Consider the following 20989-nt stretch of genomic DNA (forward strand, 5'->3'; position numbering starts at 1 on the left):
CTATTCGGTCTTGTTGCTAGAATTTGTGCCTGGCAAAATTATTTTGTCTGCTCCTTCTAGAAGGTGAGCTTCCCAAGCGCACGCGCTGATTGTCACCGTATTCCCACCAATTAGAGGAGATCAAAGCAAAGAATAAGTATGCGTAGACCCTCAGACCTCCTTGGGCCAGAGAGCCAGGAGGAAAGCAGAGGCCACTGAGTAGCTAAAGCACATGTGACAGAAGCCGCCCACGGAAGCTGGAGCTGCCGCTTAGCGGGGCAAACGCCAAGCTCCGCCTTCCAGGTAGCACAGCCAGCGCCTCCGACCCTGCCCTCCAGCTGCACAATGGAGGCGGAGCTCTTGCAACAGTGGAGAAAGGGGGCCGCTGATGAAGTCTGGGACGCTCCTGGAGGTGCTGTGTTGAGGTGGGAAAAGCCACTCTTCTGTCGCGTGTGCGTCTGTCGCATGGTACCCAGCGTCAGGACTCCCTGTGCAGTAAAAGGACGATGACCTCTTCAGTAAAAACAGAGAGACGATGCTGAGATGCTGCCCCACAGCAAAGGCGGAGTGTTGCCTCTGCACACACATACACACGCACGCGCACACACACACATGTGTGCGCACACACACACTTAGGCCTACTTAGGCACACACACTCTTAGGCCTACTTCAAAAACAGCTGAGACCACTTACAAGTAAACATTTGTTATTTCATGTTTTTAAGAGCTATTTTATATATTTGAAAGGAAAAGAGAGAGAGAGAGAGAGAGAGAGAGAGAGAGAGAGAGAGAGATCTTCCACTCATTGGTTCATTCCCCAAATGGCTGCAATGGCTGGGCCTGTACCAGGCTGAAGGCAGGAGTCGGGGACTCTATCTGAATCTCCCACATGAGTGGCAGGGACCCAAATACCTCGACCACCTCCTGCTGCTTTCCCAGGAGCGTTAGCAGGGAGCTGGATCAGAAGCGGAGCACCTGCGACTGGCACCAGCGCTCTGACGTAGGATGTTGGCATTGCCAGCGGCAGCTTAACCTGCTGCACCACAACGCTGGCTCCAAAGCTTTTATTTTAATGTTTTAATGTAAGAATAGAATTATGTGCTGAAATAGAGAGGTCATGATGTCAAAAACTCTAGGCTAAGGATCATCAACCCTGAGCTTCCTGGCAACCAAGGCAGAAAGGGAAACCCTGATGGGTCGCATGTTTTATTGTCTAATGGGAAGGCCATAGACTCACAGAATGGTACTGTGGGTACAGGTCGCTCCATCTCCTCTGACAGCCGAGGTGGAAGAGGCCCCGAGGTGGGACCTGGTCACCCAGAGTCGGCCGGGACCCAGTACCAGTGGGGACCCTGGCATCGAGGCCTCCTGGGTTCCAGTCCGGTGCTTCTTTGCCTTCGGTTTGCTGGCCCGGGACTCGTGCCAGATTGTTTCGAGTCTTTTTCTTTGTATAACGGCAGCAGGGTGGGTGGGATCGTCGTGTGCGTCAGACCTCTGGGTTGAGCCCTGAGCCTGGCAGTGCCCTAGGGGGTGGGGCTGAGATGGAACCCCCTGCCTGGCTCTGCAGACTTTGTTCAGCGCTCACACTCAGCTGGTGGCAAAGCTAGGTGCCTGGCGTGGAGTGGCAGTGGGGACAGGGAGGGAGCGACAGGAGTCCCAAGACGGACGTTTCCTGGGAAGAAGCCTGGGGTTTGGCCCTGCTCCGGGGGCTGTAGGGGCCTCTCTCTGCTGTCTGGGATTCCAATCACCACAGCTGGTGTCTGAAGACAATAAGACAGAGGCCTCCCCGCCCTAGGCCACCCCGCCCCGGCCCCAGATGGGCTGCGGTTAGGGGGCCTCCGCCAAGACAGTTGGTTCCTTGCACAGCCGGGTCCTCGGGAGAGGCCTGTGCTGAGTGAGGCCGGGCCAGGGTGGCCAGGAGCGGGGTGGTCCTGGGGCGCGACTGGGACCTGGCAGTGAGCTCCCCTTCCAGGGGTTGCACCGCAGAGATGGGTCCCGAGACACGGCAGCGCTTGGGTCGGGTAGGAAAGGGTGTGCCATGCCTCGGGAGCTGTGGGTGCGAGCCAGTAAGCACCTGTGAGGGTGGCCCTGGCGCCTCCTGGGTTAGGGGTGAGGATTCTGCCGACCGGCCAGGCTGTCTGTGCTCAAGCCTTGACCGGGTTGCAAAAGTCACAGCTGAAACTGGGGCCTTGCACACAGGGTAAGGCCCAGAGAGAGACGGACCCATGGGAGCAGTAGGCCTGCATGGCCCTCGCCACTGCCCACCTCCTAACCATCTCCACCGAGAGCCCTCCACTGAAGCTTCCGGCCTGCCCCCTGCCCCCGGACACTGCGCCCTGTCGCCCTCTCGCTCAGCCCCACATGCCTCCCTGCACTTCTAGACCCCCTGATGGGCACTGGCCTCTCCTTCTGCCCTTGGGTCCCTCCAGCCCGGCCCTGGGTCCCTGTCCCACCTCCACATTCCCTTGACTGCGACAGCCACCTAGAACCCACAGTCACTGGGGAGCCCCCAGCAACAAGAGACTGGACTTGCTCCATCCCCAGAGCCAGAGAGGAGCCAAGGATGTCTCCCTCCAGTGGGCTGCCCTCCTCCCCCTCTCCTTCCCCCTTCTCAGCTCCCCCCACAGCAAACCCTGGGAGGCTGAGGCAGGAGCAGAAAGACTGAGCTAAGCCTGCAGGAAATTAAACATGAAATGAAAACAAGCTCCTCTGATTCATTCTCTCTTCCTGCCCCCAGCCCCCCAGCCCAGGCCACTGATAAAGGGGGATCCCGTTTCAGCAGTACAGAGGGGAGACCCCCTGGGCCCTTAGCTCCCAGTGGGAAGCCTGGGCCTGGAGGTTCAGGGGCAGGGCTGAGACCCACCCCCACCCCCCATCCCCCCGCCCAGCCCAGAGGAAGCCGGTCTCCATGGAGGACGCAGGAAGAGCCATTCTCCCACACCACGGTGCAGATGGAGAAGTGGAGGAACTCAGAACCAAGTGGTGCAGTGCACGGGAGGAGTGCGTGGACACGCACGCACGGTGCCCGGAGCACGCACGCTTGTGTACCTGAGCTAGGACGGGGAAATCGAGTTGGAGCAGAATGAGGAGTGGGGATAGCATCTCTTCTCTGCTCCTGCACTAACATGAGACCCATATCCCTTGACCTTTTGACCTCTCCCCTCTAGAAAAAGACAGCGAGAAAGGTCAGGAGCAGAAGGTAAACAAATACGGAGTATTCTAAAGACCCGGTGGCAGAATTTCCCATCATCTCCCCTGCTGCTGGCATGAGAGGCGTCATCCCTGTGCCTGTAAAGATGTCAGTCCCATTTGACTGATGCAGAAACTGAGACCATTGGCAATAGCCATGCTCCCCGGAGCCTATTGGTCAGCTTCCCTCCAAGGCCAATCGGCCTTCTCCCTCCAAACAGTGGTTCCTGGGAGAGGCTCGGCTGCTCCCACGCAGAGGGGTCGGGCTGCATGGCTCCTGCTACTGCTGCTCACGGTAGGCATGGGAGCATTTTCACCCAGACAGCGGGGGCAGCATTTGGCACCTGTGTCTGCATCCAAGTCACGGGCCAAGGGGAGCAGACCCCAAGGGCTCTTGTCCCTAGAAATGTTCCTGCAGAGGAAAAGGACCCAACACTGCCCACCAAGGAGCTGTCCCCTCTCCAGCCAAGTCTCCAGGCAAACCAGTGTCCCCTGCCCACCCCACGCCCAGTGGTGGGTGGGCTTCCGCCATCCCTTGGCACCAGGCCACCCCCCTGCAGGAGATCTTACACAGCCAAGGGCAAGCCCCTCTCTTGTCATTCAAGGGCCTCCAAGACCCAGCTTCAGCCTCCTGGCTTCCTTATATCCCACTGCTTCCCCTGCCCTGGCCTCCCCTGTCTTCCAGACCCGCGTTGCTGCTTCTAAATCCAGGCCTGGGCTTTGCTCCTTCCCACTGACCACTCAGGGCCCAGCTCTGGTCCTCTTCCCCAGGAGGCCTTCCCTGATTGACCCTCTTCCCCAGAAAAGCCCCTCTTATTCCACAAGGGCTTCCCCCTGCTTACACATGTCAAGGTTTAGAGCTGGGAGACTCTGTTTCCCACAAGAAGGCTGCAGAGAGGATGGGGGGAGGTCAAGACCCTCAAGTGCTGGACCGAGCCTCCTGGAAGCCCCGTGTGACCGTCACAGCTGTCCTTGGGTTGCCCAGGGAGCCTGTGGCCCTCTGAGGATCCGGCACCCTAATGCTGAGCTTGGTTAGATGGTTGCTAGCGAGATGACTAGTGACGGGTCTTGTGTGTGTAATGCTTGCCTGCTGTAGGTTTTGAAGCAGGAAAACAGTTTCTAGCCCAATACCAGGCTGCTTTTCCAGCCCAGTGTCGATGCTTCCAGACAGAAAGCTCTGCGAGACACAGGCAGAGGGTAACCTTACCTGTGGCCCTGCAGCCCGACACACCAACAACTGGGCCCAGTGGGCGCTCAAAGGGGGCGATGTGCATGGCCTGACCCCTGTGTCGGCCACCTTGTCCTGCAGGTCTGGTTCCAGAACCGCCGAGCCAAGTGGAGGAAGAGGGAGCGCTTTGGGCAGATGCAACAGGTTCGAACCCACTTCTCCACAGCCTACGAGCTTCCCCTCCTCACCCGCGCTGAGAACTATGCACAGGTAAGTCACTGCCATGGCCCCTTTGTTCCCCAGCCCCGGGCACTCTGAGAACGGGCCCTGGGAGCAGCCAAGTCCATGGAGATGGCTGCCCCTGAGCCACATTCCAAGTGTGTGCCTGTTTCCAGCTCAGTGTGGGTGGCTCAGAGCTCCTTCTGCCCATCACATCATCATCATTGTCCAAGATTTGGCTGGGCTCAGGGAAGGGACGGTGGGGACAGTGAGAGCCCCTTTTTCCCCTGCCTCCTTGGCCCCTGCCCCAGCTCAGCTTTCCATCACTGTAACAGAAGACTCGAGGCAGCAAACTCTAAAGAGAAAAAGAGGTCTTGAACTCACAGCTTTGGGGGAACAGCATCCAAGATGGGCTGGCCCCTTGGTCTGGGGTGCAGTGAGGGCAGCTGGTAGTAACACACCATGGCGGGAACACGTGTATGGGGAAGAGCTTATGGCACCCAATGGCAAGCTGGAGGGAGACTGGGGTCCCCCAGTCCCTTCCAAGGGCACGCCCCCAATGACCCAGGGACCTCCCAACCCCTCCTCACTGTGCCACTCTGGGGACTGCGCCTTTCATTGTGGCCCTCTGGGGGACACCCAAGCCAAAGCTGTGGCATCAGGACCGGGGCGGGTGGAAGGCCCGGGGCTGCAGGCTACCAGCTCTCACTCGCAGTGGCCCCTGGGAAAAAGAGTTGTGAAATTTGGAAGGCTCGTGGCCAGGTGAAGATGAACATGGAATGGTATTTTTTTTTTTTTTTATTTCTTTGAAAGGCAGAGGCAGAGAGAGAGAGAGAGATCGATCTTCCATCTTCTGGTTCACTCCCCAAATGCCCACATGGCTGAGGCTGGGCCAGGCTGATGTCAGGAGCCAAGAACTCCATCTGGGTCTCCTATGTGGGTGGCAGGGGCCCTGGTACACTCTTCCAGGCTGTGCATTAACAGGAAGCTCCCTTTATTTTATTTCTTTTTATTTGAGAGGGAGGGAGGGGGAGAGAGAGAGAGAGAGAGAGAGAGATGGAAATCCAAGTCCCTAGGTTGAGGTCCCTCCGAGCCCCAGGCCTTTCTCACCTCACGCAAGTGTCCAGCTGTCTGAGCCTCAGTTTCTCCACCTGGAAACTGGGCACCATGGAGGTATCCACCCCAGCTCTTTTGTAAGCTGCTGATGGTAAGGAGACTGCCAGGACTCGCCCGAGAACTGCACGGTCGCAGAGGTGGTTTGCAGGCGCTGGGCTCTCCCCGGCTTCTGTGTGCACCACCCGCCCTCCTGCTGCATCTTCCCAGGTGCCAGCAGCGTCCTGCAGTGCTCGGCGAGGTGCCGAGGGACGAGGAGGCCCCTGCAGAGCTGCGTTCTCGGCCAAGCCCACTCCTGACGGCCCTCAGACCCCCGCAGCAGAGGCGCCAAGCCTGGCCCCTCCCCGCAGGCAGCCCGCGAGCCGCACGGGAAGCCCTCTCTCTCCTTCCTGCCTCTCTCGGTGCCCGGCTAGCGATGGGCGTCTGGGCTCGCACCCGGACCAGCTCTGCACCTTCCTCCACGACCTCAGGATTTACAGCCAGGGCTGGTGGGAGGTGCGGCTGAGCAAGGTGGGCTCTTTCTACAAGCGCTGTCTGCAGCAGCTCCAGCCCCTCCCCCTCCCCCTCCCCAACCCACAAACCCAGCCTCCCTGGGTCCCTAGAGGACTGAATTCTCATCCTATCTCCTTGGCCTTGTCGCTGCTGCCTGAGATCCAGAGCCCCCCTCACCCTCCTATCACAGATGGCCAATCCCAGGCCTCTTGTAAGCCACAGTAGTGAGGCACCCACCAGCTCCCAGTGGCCTGAGCCCAGGGGGTACACGTGGCATGGCCAGTCTGCCAACCATTAGATGACCCTCAGGATCTGGGGTGGCCAGAGGGCAGGCCAGGCCAGCAGAAGCCTGCTTGAGGCCACTGAGACCCCCATGTGCATAGCTAAGACACGCAGGGTCTCGTCCTCCATGCCCCGTGTCCACCTCCTGTGAAACACTTGGGCGGCACCACAATGTGACGCTGGTGAGGGAAGGGATGGCAGTTGCCCGGATGGAAGATAATGTGTGCCTGGCTACCCTCAGCCTCCCCGGGGCCTGTGGCCGTCCACCCTCGGCCTCCCCGGGGCCTGTGGCCGTCCACCCTCGGCTTCCCCGGGGCCTGTGGCCGTCCACCCTCGGCCTCCCCAGGGCCTGTAGCCGTCCATCCTTCTGTCGCCTTCTGAGGCAGCCCCTTCCACCCTCAGTTCTCCAGCCTCAGTGTTGTCCCAGAAGCTCAGCCATTGACCTTAGCTTCTGGGAGGAGTTAGGCCCCCTGCTTCCCACCCACAAACCTGGAGCCCAGGGCTTTGCTCTGGACGCCAGAGCTCTGTGAGTTGAGATCATCTCACCTTCCTCAGGTGCCCTTGGGAGATGAGGGAGACACAGCCACTGTCCACGGGTGGAGAGACCAAGCCTACAGGGCATCCGAATGGGGACACCTGCTGGGCTGAGGGGACTGGGCCATCAGCCAGCCCTTTAACCAGTCCTGCTGAAGTCAAGTTCAATGCTTATGACTAACTCACTATCTGCTGCTGGCCTGGCCCTGGGACCAGGATCCATTGCGTGATCCCACTTCCCCTGTGGGTGGGCGTCTTGGTGTTGTCCGTCAAGGTTCAACACTCAAGCATTTTTTTTTTAAATAAGATTTTATGTATTTATTTGAAAGTCTGTTACACACAGAGAGAAGGAGAGGCAGAGAGAGAAAGAGAGAGAGAGAGAGAGGTCAGTCTTCCATCTGCTGGTTCACTCTCCAATTGGCCTCAATGGTTGGAGCTGCACCAGTCCAAAGCCAGGAGCTTCTTCTGGGTCTCCCATGTGGGTGCAGGGCCCCAAGGACTTGGGCCATCCTCCACTGCTTTCCCAGGCCACAGCAGAGAGCTGGATCAGAAGTGGAGCAGCCAGGACTTAAACCGGCACCCATAGGGGTTGTGAGCACTGCAGGTGGTGGCTTTACCCGCTATGCCACAAGCATGTTTTCATTATGAGCATGGCCTCGGGCAGGGAGCTAGACCCCTCCCACCCCGCCCTCCTGCAGCGGGCCTGACACCTGTCTCTTCACTCTCCCCAGATTCAGAACCCGTCCTGGATCGGCAACAACGGGGCTGCGTCCCCAGTGCCAGCCTGTGTGGTCCCCTGTGACCCGGTGCCTGCCTGCATGTCCCCTCACGCCCATCCGCCTGGCTCTGGGGCCAGCAGCGTCACCGACTTCCTGAGTGTTTCTGGGGCTGGCGGTCACGTGGCCCAGACGCACATGGGCAGCCTGTTTGGAGCGGCAGGCCTCAGCCCAGGCCTCAACGGCTACGAGCTGAACGGCGAGCCGGATCGCAAGACCTCCAGCATCGCGGCTCTGCGCATGAAGGCCAAGGAGCACAGTGCGGCCATCTCCTGGGCCACATGACAGGGCCCCCGCTGCCCCATGCCCTGCCCTCCCCGGCCTCGGGGCTGTGGCCACGCCCATGCTTTCCAGGCCCCCAGCCCTCCCCCACTCAACTTTCCTTTTAGGAACCTGGCCTGGCCCAGGGGCCTGACCCACAGCACTTTCGGCCGCCCCAAGTCAGAGGCCCCGTGGACCGCTGGGAGGGAGGGGGCAGCAGGTGCCGGCCCCTCCCTGGCGAAGGCAGTAGAGAAAGCCAGGAGGCCCCTTTTTGCAACTTTACATCCACTGTAAGGCCCTTCTGCCCAACCCCTCCCCCCTCACTCCCGCCCTGCTGAATTTGACCTTGAGTCAAAGTTAGGTTCCCGCCCAGACCAGCAGCCGGGACAGCCCTGTCTTGTCCACACGTTCCCATTCTGTGGGACCCCTGGTCACCAGGCCGGTGGCTGTGTCAGCCCTGCGGGGTCAGCTGCAGCCCCCATGGTCCTTTCTTCCCGAGAGCACACACAGTGCTGCTGGCCGTCTGGGTGCTGGGTCCCCTGGAGGAGTGGGTGGCAGAGGAGAGGCGTGGGAGGCTGAGGAGCCCGCGGCCACCCAGCACTGCGGCCCCAGGGGCGACTCCTCGGTGACAACTCTGAGTGGACATTGCAGGGGAGGAACCAAGAACACACCCGACCCCCCTCCACGCCCCGCCAGGCTACTGTTGCTGGTGGGCAGGAGCTGGGCTGCTTTGTTCTCCGTCCGCTCGTCCGCTCGGGGCTGGAGCCCCCTCAGGGCCCCTCCAGGAAGACCTGCAGGTGCTTCTCCCTTCCTGGTCCTGCACTGGCCCCTGTGGGCCGCATCTCCGTGTCCTGGACCCCGAACACTGAAGCTCTGGCTTCAGGCCACGGCAGCAGAGGGTTAGGAGCAGCGCAGAAGCTGCGTGGCCAGGCTCAGGGCCCTTCCGTGGCTGCCCACTGGCCACTCTCACAGGTGGGGATGCGTGGGGACTCCGCGTTCCTCCCCCTGTTGCCTTCCAGCCTGCCCTGCCCTTACCTGTCTTATCCCCAGGGCGTCAGAATACAGCCTGTCTCTCTGGCCTCGTGAGCTCCCGTGGGTCGCTGTCTCCATGGCAGGATGCATCCCTGAAAGCCAGACTTCCCACCTGTCCAAGGGTTGAGGTTGGGGTGGGAGGGGTCCCCTGTCTGCCTGAACTTGACACCTGCTGCTGGGGTTTGGCACCTGGCCCCAGCCCATCAGCTAAGCTGATGGCACACAGTGACCGTCCCCAAAGCAGGACCTGCCAGCAGGGAGTCCCCGGCCAACAGCACTTCCCTTTCTACCTTATGCCTTGCTTGCTGCCCGTGAGGAGTGCCAGCCCCGCTAGGCTCAGGGCCGGGACACAGAGTGGGTTCCTGGCTTGAGCTGAGAGAAACCTTGACATTGACGAGTGAGAGCCCTGCCCTGGAGCTGCCCAGGGTCTCGGTGGGTGGGGGTGGGTGCCAGGAACCCCTGTCCCCCTCGCTTACTCGTGTCTACTTTTCACAAGAGACCCTTTTGCGGTCCGAGCTGTCGAACCCATCTTAGCGTGGTGAGCAGGGTCTTGGGCATTGAATGAAGTGTTCTTGAAGGCTCGGCGTGGAGTGTCAAATGTTTGAAGAACTGGGGGTGGCATTGAGGAAGCCCCTTCCCCGTTCTGAGGTTCTCTGAGAGAGCTCAGAACCCCCCCCCCAAACTCAGCGAGGGCAAGGACGGACTGGAGGCGGGAACCGTACCCCATTTTCTCCTCAGCCGCTCTCAGTGGCTGGGGAGGGGCAGGGGCCACGTTTCCCCCAGAGAGAAGGGAGCCAGGGCGGCTCCAGAAGCAAACTGGCTGTGGCTGGGTTCTTCTGGAAGGGGCCCCTGGCCTCCATGCCTGTGTCCGGTGGCTGGGCTAGACCCAAACCAGGCACATTTCGACCCAAAAGCTTGAGAGGAAAAGGCTTCTGTTAGGAGAAGGCTCCGTGGCCGGGGTCGCGGCACAGCTGAGAAGCGCCTACAACGTCCCTGCTCCTCTCGCCAAGGCGACCACCTGTCCCCCAAGGCCCATCTGCCCGCGGAACCACTCCAAGGGTCTCCCTTAGCCCCTTCACCACGGAGAAGGGTGACTCAGTGACTGAGGGTGAGCAGAGAGAGATAGGAGAGGAGCCGGTCCTGCTGCCCATGCTCCGAGGGCCTGGGCTTTCCTGGCGGCCAGAGCAGCAGGTGCACGGCTCCCCAGAACCTCCCTCCCATCTCTCAGGAAGAAACCACAGGACCTTGGCTCCTCCCTGGGGTCTGGATCAGCAAAGCCAGCTAAGTTAAGCTAAGGCCGTGTGGCTCGCTGGAGGGCCACGCCACCTGCCACGTGGCTCACTGCTCAACGAATAAGCTAAGAGAGGTGAGGTTTTCCTTGGGCCATGAGGAAGCAGTGGGTAGCCGGCAGGTGAGCGCTGTGGGCCCCTCAGTGTTGGGGCTGAACACTAAGGTGCTGCTACCGCCCTCCAGAGCCCTGGCCGCTCCCTGGCATGAGGGCACAGGGGGCTGCAGGGGTGGGGCCACAGGGGGGCTGGTCTCCAATGGCGCCTGGAGGACATGGGCTTTTGTAACTTTCCTGGAATTCTTGTAACCATACTTGATTCTCAGCTCTCATGACCGTGTGTGTGTCCAGCTTTGGGGCCAGGTTGGTTCCAAGACACTGCAAGGAGGTGGGGGGGAGGGGCAGGGGGAGGGGCAGCGAGAGTGACAGGGCTGTCCGGTGTGCACCGCTGTGACACACACAGGCCCCAGCTCAGGTGCCCGCCCTCCTGTCATTTTGGCTAGGTAGGCGAGAGGCACGTCCCCACGTCTCCCCCTGCTTATGGGGTCACCCCGTCTTGGGGCTGCGTGGCGGTGAGACCAAATTCAAGGAAGATAACTCTGGGCTTCCTGGTCCGTTGGGCGGCCTGAGGCTCAGGCCCAGCTCGGGGAGGACAGCTGACAACCTGGCCCTCAGGATAGGAACCATCAGCAGGCCAAGCCAGAACGGTTCGACAAAAACCCTGCATGTCAGACGCGTCCACCCCACTTCCTGCAGGATGTCGTAGGGAGAAAGCCGTTTCCATTGGACACCCTCATGGCATCGAACAAGGCGATCGCTAGCCCTACCCTCTCCTCTCTCTCCCCCGTTCACTCCCAAACATAGAGCTAGGCCTTGATACTACTGATTTTGGAGAACAGTTTGCAGCGTTTAATACTCTGGGTGTGCAGTGTGGCCAGAGAGAGCTGAGTGATAGAAGGAACATGAACCTCAACCAATACTTACTGTTCTCATTGTAAGATATTTTAACCCTGTGTAAATGCAACTTTTCCTTTAGCTTAATGGCCTGGGGTGGAATATTAAAAAATATATATGAAAAATACATGAAAAATTTCAGAAAAAATGTACAAAAAAATTGAGGTCGGTTCCATAAAGTGTTAACTGCCTATACCACCATGTAACTACATTATAGCAAAACTATTAAAAGAAATGTTCTTGCCTTTTACAGTAAGTTATTGCACTTACATCTCCCTGGGGAGGGGAGGAACCCGAGGGGAAGTGGACTGAGGGGCCCAGGCCCGGAGCAGCATGAAGAGCAGACACAGCCGGACGCTCCCAGAACACCCTTTGCTGGGCAAAGCCCACATTGTTTGGTTGTTGTTGTTTGCAATAAACTCCTTCTCCTTCCTCCTCTCCACTGGAATCTGTCTGTTTTGTTCCTGACTTGTGACAGATGAAATGTGATCAGAGGGGGCCCCTGAAATCTCACGTTAATTGAAGTCGGCAAAAAATACTAACAGTGCCCTTTTGAACTGCTGACACACTGCAGAACGGATTACCGGGGCTAGATTAACAACAGGTGGCCGGCCAGGGCTCCTGCACAAAGCAGCCAGGGGTGGGGGTGGGGGGGGTGGGCGCCAGGCCCTCCAGGCTCCCCCAATCGTCCCAAAGGAGCTGCCTGGGGGTGCCAGAGCCCACCTCCCAGCCAGCAGAACGGGTCACAGCGGCAGCTCCCTGCCTCCCCTGGGTCTCGTGTGTGCTGGGCCCCCACATGGTGTCCTCAATGCCAGTGAATGGTGCTCATCTGAGAGGGTGGGTGGCGCCAGGACATGGCGGCTTCGGCTGCTGGACATCAAGAGTACAAGACGGGCCCCCGGGAGAGGGAGGATCCCGCCCCAGCTCTGCTGCTCACCTCGGCCTGGAATGACTTAAATTTTTGCTTATTTGTTTGTTTGAAAGACAGCACATGCACACGGACTGGTTCACTCTCCAAATGCCCACAATGGCCAGGGTTGGGCTGGGCTGAAGTTGGAAGCCAGGACACGCACACACACACACACACACACACACACAGAGAGAGAGAGAGAGAGAGAGAGAGAGGGAGAGATCAATCCTCCATCCACTGGTCCATTCCCCAAACACTTGCAACAGCCAGGGCTGGGTCAGGCTGAAGTCAGGAGCCTGGGACTCCACCCGGGTCTCCCACACGGATGGCGGGGACCCACCTCATGTGGGCACCAGGGACCCAGCCAGTGACGCCGTCACTGCTGCCTGCCAGGGCGCTACGCCAGCAGGAGACTGGAATCTGGAGCAGCGCTGGGACCCAGGCACTCTGAGAGGCGTCCTTGTCCTAAGCAGCGCCCCCTACTCTCAGGACTGTTTTTAAAGCAAGGCTCTGAAGACAAACCGTGAAGTAGGGAGGGCCCGGTGCCTGCAGAGGAGAGGTGTCCCCTGGCCTTGCAGCCGGAAGGTGACTCAACAGGCGACCGGCAGTCCCCAGGGGACCACTGCCCAGAGAAGGGGTCCTCCTTCTGACCACCCAGGTGCCTGCCACGGTCACGCCTGCAGGCTGGGAACAAGCACTCTTCTCCGTCTGGCTGACTGCCTCTGGGGAAGGCTGGGAGGACCGTACATGGGCAGAGCGACCTGGAGGACCCGGTTATGCCCAGCGCGGGGGTCTCAGGAAACTCCCTGCTCTCCCTTCTTTCCATTGATTTCTTGGGGCCGTGTCTCCGATTTGCTAACTGTGGGGTAAGTACGTGCAGTGTAGACGCAACAGGGTTTCGAGCTGGCCTGGAAAAATGGCATCGGTCACATATAAGGGCTTGGGGCGGGGGTGATGGTGGTGCTTGGACGCTCCACACCACTCACTTCCGGGTCACGGGACAGGAAGTGACGCAGAGGGAGGGAGAAGCCGCGGACGAGCCACAGGCAGGGGAGGCTGTCTCCCCTCCCAGTGCTGTGTTCCTCCAAACCCTGCAGAGTGCCGCTGGGTGTGGCTACTCGGGATGAGGGAGGCTGGCCTCATGGGGTCGCCTTGGTACCCTGGGATGATTCGCTCCAGGACTCAGAGCGAACCTGCGATGCTCAAGTCCTTTAGAAAAAAAAACGCAGAGTATTTGTATATGAGTCCTACCACCTGCACACATCCCCCTGTACGCTTTATAAAAAAGTTGTATTTATATGAAATTCACAGTGAGAGAGGGCGCGCGCGAGAGAGTGAGAAATCGAGAGAATCCTCCATCTGCTGCTTCAATGCCGGGATGAAGCCAGGAGCCAGGAGCTCTTCCCACGCCTGTGAATGGCGGGGATTCAAGGACTTGAGCCCCTGCTGCCTCCCAGGCGCATTCACAGGCAGCTGGATCAGAGCACGGAGCAGCAGGGACCGAGTTAGGGCTGCGGCCGGGATGTGAGCGCCCCCACGCGGCGCCTTCACCCGCTGCAGCTCGCCGCGGGTCTCCAGTGTGCTCCGGATCCACGCTGCGTTACTAACAATACCTAGTACCGTGTAAGTGCTATGGAAACAGCTTTTTGACCGAATAACTGAGGGAATAATCTCCCCCCACACACACACACACAAAGCCTGTAGATATTCAGTGTAGACATGATTTTTTCTTGCACAGAAAATTTTCTGTCTGTGACTGTTGGAATCCTTGGATGCAGAACCGGCAAGTTGGGAGGCCTGACTGGGCGGAGTGCAAGCCAGCAGGGCGAGCTCTGACCACTGACCACGGCTCAGTCCACTCTCTGCCCGCCCTGTTCTCAAGCCATCTGGGACCTTTCGCCCGTCCCATTACGAGCCCGCTCTCCCTCTGCCTGGACGCCTTTGTTCCCTCCCCAGCCCCTGCATCTGGAGGACACCTCGTTGTTGTGCAAGGTGCCCTGCAGGTGACAACCCCCTCCGTGGAGCTCCTTCTTCACTCTGGGTCCCAACTCCAAGTGTTGCCCGTTCCCTGCGCCCGGCCCCCACGGGCCCGTCTTTGCTTTGATTGGCCCGGCAGCCCCGCACGTGCGCACGTGCGTGCAGGCGGCGGTGCGACTCTAAGAACGGGTGGGCTGTGAGTGCGCTTGGAGTAACTGAGTAACTAGAGATCAGCCCAGAGAGGAGTCAGAGCCTTCGCTTGACCCTGGACCTGGTGCACTCTCGCTGAGCCATGGCCGGACCAGAGAGCGGGGCCTCTTTTTTCAGTGTTCCAGCACGGGGCCAGCCCCTACCCGGCCAGGGCGGCCCCGTGGGCCTGGCTTCAACAGTGCTCCTCTTGGAGTGTCTTAGCCTCGGGCTCACATCCATTTTCCGCCCATCCTCCCTGGATGATCCGCGGCCCCTGGAAGCCCTCGGCTCGCGACCGCTGTAGCCTGAAGATAGAGCCTCTTTCCGGCCTTGGACCACGCCCAGCAGAAGCTGCTGGAGGCTTCAGCTCCGCACCCATCCCACGGCCCCCGGCCTTGCTGCAGGAAACAGCATCCAACTCGGGCAGGGAGTGGAGAGGGCTTGGCTCTGCCGCAGTCCCAGACCTGCCTGCTCAGCAGCCGGGAACAATAGGCCCTCCGCAAATAGCCGGGTCCCCAAAATAGGGCCGACTTCAGACTGCGAACTGTCTGCGGGCTCACCAGCCGGGAGACGCAAGCTGCGGCTGGAGGACAATGGGGTGTGAGCGTTGACATCTTCCCAGGAACCCTGTGTGGTTCCAAGCACATTTTATTTTATTTTTTTTCTTTTCTTTTTTAAGCTCAACACAGACCAGCAGGCTGGAGGAAGGGCACACTTCCACGAGGGGCTTCAGTTCATGGCCATGTGCGTGCCATGTGTTGAGTAGCTGCTGCGACTAGTGGGGGGCAGACCCGCCTTGGGCTCTGTGCCCCCAGAGCCCCGGGCAGGATGTGGTTCCTAGAGACAGGAGACAGTGTGGTTGCCATGCCGCCCCCATCCCCTGGGCTTCATAAGCCCCTCCTCCTCCCTTCTCTGTCCTCGGCCCCCAAGGTACCCCCATCATCCCCAGGCTCTTTGGGAAAGGGAGGGCTTCCCTGGGGCCAAGACAGGGCATGACCATGAATGAGTGTGTGTGTGTGAGTGGGGGTGGGGATGATAAAGGAAGGGGCAGGAGCCCGGCGAGGGGGAAAAGCAGGAGCAGCCCACACCGCCTCGCCAAGACACTTTGGACAGAAAGCTCTGTCCAGATGACAGCACAGAGGAGCGCGCAGGCCAGGAGCTCCCGGGGAGATCTGAGCGACAGGAGACCCGGGCCTCGGAACTGGCTTTGCAGCCCACTGCGGCACCCTGGCTGTCATTGTGAGTGTGTTCACCTGTAAAACGGGGACCCCCGGCTGCTTCCTGCTGACCTCGCCAGGTGCCTGTGAAGAGGTGAAATACTCAGAGCTGGAGGCCGGTTGCACAGACAGGAGGGATCAGGCACCTAGAAGGGTTGACTTCCATCCAAGTGGCTAAGGGCGGCGTACCAGAGGCTGGGTCATGTTCTGCAGCATGTCGCCAGACCACAAAGCCCTGGGGGCCCCTGGCAGTGGTTTTATGGATTGGCCAGGTGGGGTGGGGACCAGGGTGGTGGATCAGGCTGCCACACACTGGGTCTTCTCTCTCACAGTTCTGGTGGCCAAGGTCCAGGATGCACACGTTGGCAAATTTGGTTCCTGGTGCGGCCTCTCTTGCTGGTTTGCAATGACTGCTTTCCCACTGTGTCTACACACAGACAGCTGTGGCGTCTCTCCCTTCTTGGAGAAGGACACTGCTCCTGTAGCATGCAGGCCTGTGACCTCACTCAGGCCTTCTTACTCAGTGTGGGCCCTAGGTCAGCACCAGAGGCTAGGCTCCAGCAGGTGACTTGGGTGCAGGGTCCAGTACAAGCAGTGTAGCTGGTCTGTGTCACCGAAAGCAGACGGAGGAAGGCAGAGACACGCATCCAGCACGGAGGGTTTGAGCCAGTCCCAGCAAGCGCCCAGAGGAGCCCGCAACCACTCGGCATCAGTGCCTTGGCACTTTCTACCCAGGCCCCTGCTAGGTGGTTACAGCCCACCGAGAGCCTCTCCTTGCAGCCCTACCCTCAACGCCGAGGCCACAAGCATCTCGGATCTCAGCCGTGGCCAGAACCTCAACCTGCAAAGCCCTGCTCCGGCCTGGAGATCAGCTCGGTAGTCCAACCCGTGGTGGTCCGTGTAGGTGTCACCTGCTAACGTATTACTTCTGGGTGCGCCTGGGGGGGGGGCGTTTCCAAGGAGACAGGTGTGGGGTGAGAGCATGGAGGCGGGGAGGACCCGCCCTCATGGTGCTGAGCAGGGCGCTTGGGGAGAACCGTCTCCTCCCCCTGCCCCTGGACCCCAGACTTCTGGACTCTGTGGCCTTGGGACTCCAGGACTCACGCCAGCTGCCCCCTTGTGCTGCCAGGCATTTGGCGTCGGGGCGAGAACCGTATCGTCAGCTTCCCCAGCCAGGCGCTTTCCCACTAGGCTGACTGTCGCGGGACTTCCCAGCCTCCGTTACCCCAGAAGCCAGTTCCCCTTAATAACAAGCCCATCACACGCAAGGGCATCTCAGAAAGCTCAAGGAAACACGGAATTAAAGGGTCTGTTTATTTTGGTGCCAAGAACGTTGGCGATCTATGCCATTTCTTCATAATATGCGATTTTTATGACCCTTCTGAAGACCCCCTATAGGCACGGAGCTCAAAAACGTCTTATGCCAAAATTGCAACATTTTCAAATTCCATTTTTCACGAGCCTTTTGAAGTCCCGTCATCTCTCTCTCCCTGTGCTGTTGGTTCCGTCTCTGGAGGCGCTGATCCAGCCCCAGTCTCTGACCCAGCTGCTTCTCTAATACTCCAGGCTGGAGTCCAAGCCCCTGCAACACCAGGACATCCACTCTGTGTCCCTGTCTGCTTGCTTCCTTTCATGTCTCCTTCTCAAAACGTCTGGCCCAGTCCCCCCACCGCTCCCCACCCCATCCACCTAATACCATCTCCACCATGAACTTCAAGCCCCATGTCGAGTCAGAAGGACCTGTCCTCCCCTTCCCCAGCAGGCAAGGGGCGCAGGTCCCTGGTGGCCACGCACTGCCCACGCAGCAGTCAAGGCCGCATGGGACTGATCTGCGAATACCGATGCCAAGAGAAGCCCCTAGAAGGCAGAACGCATCTTCTGGTAGCCGAGGCACGCGGCGCAGTACGGCTCACGTGGTAGTTCACGGGGCTTAGCGGGAGAGCTGGAGGCGGCAGCCCACATTGAGGGCAGCACAGACTCTAGGTGGAGGCGGTGGAAGGCAGGCCCCTGATGCCGAGGTCCCGAGGAGGAGCTGCGGAGGGTGAGAGCACCCGCCCTCGGTTTTCTCTGGATCGCCTTTCTTGCGGTAGAACTTACCTGAAATGTACTAGTCATTGTGTAGAACTGGATGAGCTGGGACAACACAGCAAGGCATGCGGCCGTCACCACGGTCAAATACAGAGTGAGTGTGGTCCCTCATCCCAGGATGTTGCCTGGAGCCCCCTCCTGGTCCCATCTTGGCTGCCACTTGTGTGCGTGGGGCACGCACACATCATGATGACCCTGGGTGCTCTTTTGTGTCCAGCCTCTTCCATGCACCTGCTGTGCCTCTCAGCAGTGTGTTATTGTTGAGTGCTGACTTGCAGCCCGTTATATGGATAGACCACAGTTTGTCTAGCCACTCAACTGCTGCAGAATATTTATTTCTAGTTTTTGACTATTCTGAATAAAGTCACCATGAACACTTGTGTGCAACTCTTTGTGTGGAGATACACACACATTTTTAAGGATGAATGGGTGTGCCATTCTGTCATATGCTTTCTGTACATCTGTTGAAATAATTATATTCAATACATTAGATAATTACATAATATGTTCTCTTTCCCTCTCTTGTGGAGTCCACTGGCTGATTTGTAAATGTTGGATTGACTCTGCATCCGTAAGTCATGTAGTATTATCCTTTATTTTATTTATTTATTTATTTATTTATTTATTTATTTATTTTTGACAGGTAGAGTTATAGACAGTGAGAGAGAGAGAGACAGAGTGAAAGGTCTTCCTTCCGTTGGTTCACTCCTCAAATGGCCGCCATGGCTGGTGCTGCGCCAATCTGAAGCCAGGAGTCAGGTGCTTCCTCCTGGTCTCCCATGTGGGTGCAGGGCCCAAGCACTTGGGCCATCCTCCACTGCCTTCCTGGGCCACAACAGAGAGCTGGACTGGAAGAGGAGCAACCGGGACAGAACCAGCGCCCCAACCAGGACTAGAACCCGGTGTGCCGGCGCCGCAGGCAGAGGATTAGCCTAGTGAGCCGCGATGCCGGCCTTATCCTTTATTAAAAAAAAAAAAGATTTACTTTATTTATTTGAAAGAGTTACAAAAAGAGGTACAGAAAGAGAGAGAAAGAGAGAGAGAGAGGTCTTCCATCTGTTGGTTCACTTCCCAAATGGACGCAATGGCCGGAGCTGTGCCGATCTAAAACCAGGAGCCAGGAGCTTCTTCTGGGTCTCCCACGTGGGTGCAGGGTCTCAAGCACTAGAACCATCTTCTACTGTTTTCTCAGGTGCATCAGCAGGGAGCTGAATCAGAAGTGGAGCGGCTGGGACTTGAACGGGCGCCCATATGGGATGCCTGCCCTGTAGGCCAGGGCTTCCACCCATTGTGCCACAGTGCTGGCCCCATGTATTATCCTTTTCATATGCTGCTGGATTCAGTCTGCTATTGATATTTTGTTAAGAAGTTTTTGTTGGGACCAGTGCTGTGGAATAGCCAACTAAGCCTCTGCCAGTGGTGCCGGCATCCCATATGGGTGCTGGTTTGAGTCCTGGCTGTTCCACTTCTGATCCAGTCTCTGCTATGGCCTGGGAAAGCAGTAGAAGATGGCCCAAGCCCTTGGGCCCCTGCACCAGCATGGGAGACCCGGAAGAAGCTCCTGGCTTCTGGCTCCAGATCAGCTCAGCTCCAGCCATTTGGGCCATTTGGGGAGTGAACCAACAGATGGAAGACCTCTCTCTCTCTCTCTCTCTCTCTTTCTGCAACTCTGCCTCTCAAATAAATAAATAAAATCTTTTAAAAAATGCTTGTATTTAAGTTCCAGGAGTGATTGACCTACAAGTCTCTTGTACTATTTTCTTTCCTGGCTTTGGTAACAGGATGTGGTCACTTAAAATGCGCTGGGACACATTTTGTTCCCCCTACATATTTTCTGAAAAGAGTTTGTATAAGATTGGTATTATGCATTCTTTTTTTTAAAAGATTTTATTTATTTATTTGACAGGTAGAGTTACAGACAGTGAGAGAGACAGAGAGAGAGGTCTTCCATCCGCTGGTTCACTACCCAAATGGCTGCAACAGCTGGAGCTGCCCCAATCTGAAGCCAGGAGTCAGGTGCTTCTTCCCAGTCTCCCATGCGGGTGCAGGGGCCCAAGGACTTGGGCCATCTTCTACTGCTTTCCCAGGCCACAGCAGAGAGCTGGATCAGAAGAGGAGCAGCCGGAACTAGAACCAGGCGCCCATATGGGATGCCAGCACCGCAGGCGGAGGATTAACCAAGTGAGCCACGGCGCCAGCCCTGGTATTATGCATTCTTAAATGTTCCATAGAATTCACCATTAAAATTACGTGCCCTGGTGGGGGTGGGGGGGTGGGGATTTGGCCTCACGGTGAAGATGCTGGTTGCCCCACACTGCAGTACTTGGTTCGATCACATTTGCAGCTCCTCATCCCAGCTTTCTGCTTATGAGGACACGGGAGGCAGCAGAGATGGCTCAAGTAGGGGGGTCCCTTCTACCCGTGCAAGAGACCTGGGCTGACTTCTTGCTCCTGGCTTCAGGTCTCAGCCACGTGGGCATTGAGGAGTGAAACAGCAGATGAGGGCCCTTTTCTATCTGTGTTTCAAATAAATAAATAAATAACAACACTGAAAACAAAACAACGTGGACTTGAGTATTTCTTGACTGATCACTGTAAACTATGATTTTATTTTTTTAAAGCAGACATCAGATATGCAGAGTTTCTGTTTCTTCTTCAGGCACTTTTGCCTATTTGTGTCTTCTGCGGATGTGTGTCCGCCCCACCTCAATAACGTAACTGGGGTAAAGCTGTGTGTACTTGTCTCAGTCCACTCGAGCTGCTGACACAAGACAGACCAAGAAATTCACAAACCCTAGACATTTACTGCTCACAGTTCTGGAGGCTGCCAAGCCCAACATCAAGGCCCCCGCAGACCTGCGTCAGCTGAAAGTCCAGTCCACCTAAATGGCAAGGTGCGCCCTCACGAGGCCAAGGAAACAAACAAGTGTCTTTGTAAGGCACTAATCCCAATCTCCTCCCAGACATCCCACCTGCCAGCATCACGGCCCTGGGGGCTCAGCTACCACATGTGAATGTTGGGGAGACCCAGTCATAGTATAGTGACGTTGTCACCCTTTTAATACATTGAGGATCTGTACCAATATCCCCTCTCTGACTCCCCATAGTGGTAATTTAGCTCTTTCAGTGTCCAATAGTGACTGACTGATCTTTTTGAAGAACCAGTTTTTTGGGGTGGGCGTTACAGCACAGCACACGGGGACCCGTTCTGGAGTCCCAGCTACTGCGCTTCTGGTCCAGCTTCCTGTTGTTGCATCTTGGGAGGTGGTAGCTGATGGTTCAAGTCCTTGGGGCCCTGCCTGGATGGAGCTCCTCGTCCTGGTTT

At 57.9% G+C, this 20989-nt stretch overlaps 1 protein-coding gene across 1 annotated transcript in view; it reads left to right on the top strand.

Moving 5' to 3' along the window:
- The window catches only part of ALX4 (ALX homeobox 4), a 41071-nt gene extending 29350 nt beyond the window's left edge, over positions 1 to 11721 (top strand). Inside the window, exons 3-4 of the mRNA XM_002709067.5 lie at positions 4477 to 4605; positions 7707 to 11721. Of these exons, the coding sequence (XP_002709113.1) occupies positions 4477 to 4605; positions 7707 to 8036 (459 nt within the window). The 3' untranslated portion in view covers positions 8037 to 11721. The remainder of the gene's footprint in view (positions 1 to 4476; positions 4606 to 7706) is intronic.
- The last annotated feature ends 9268 nt before the right edge of the window (positions 11722 to 20989 follow it).

This window comes from Oryctolagus cuniculus, chromosome 1 (assembly GCF_964237555.1).
Source record: "Oryctolagus cuniculus chromosome 1, mOryCun1.1, whole genome shotgun sequence".
Lineage (NCBI taxonomy): Eukaryota > Metazoa > Chordata > Mammalia > Lagomorpha > Leporidae > Oryctolagus > Oryctolagus cuniculus.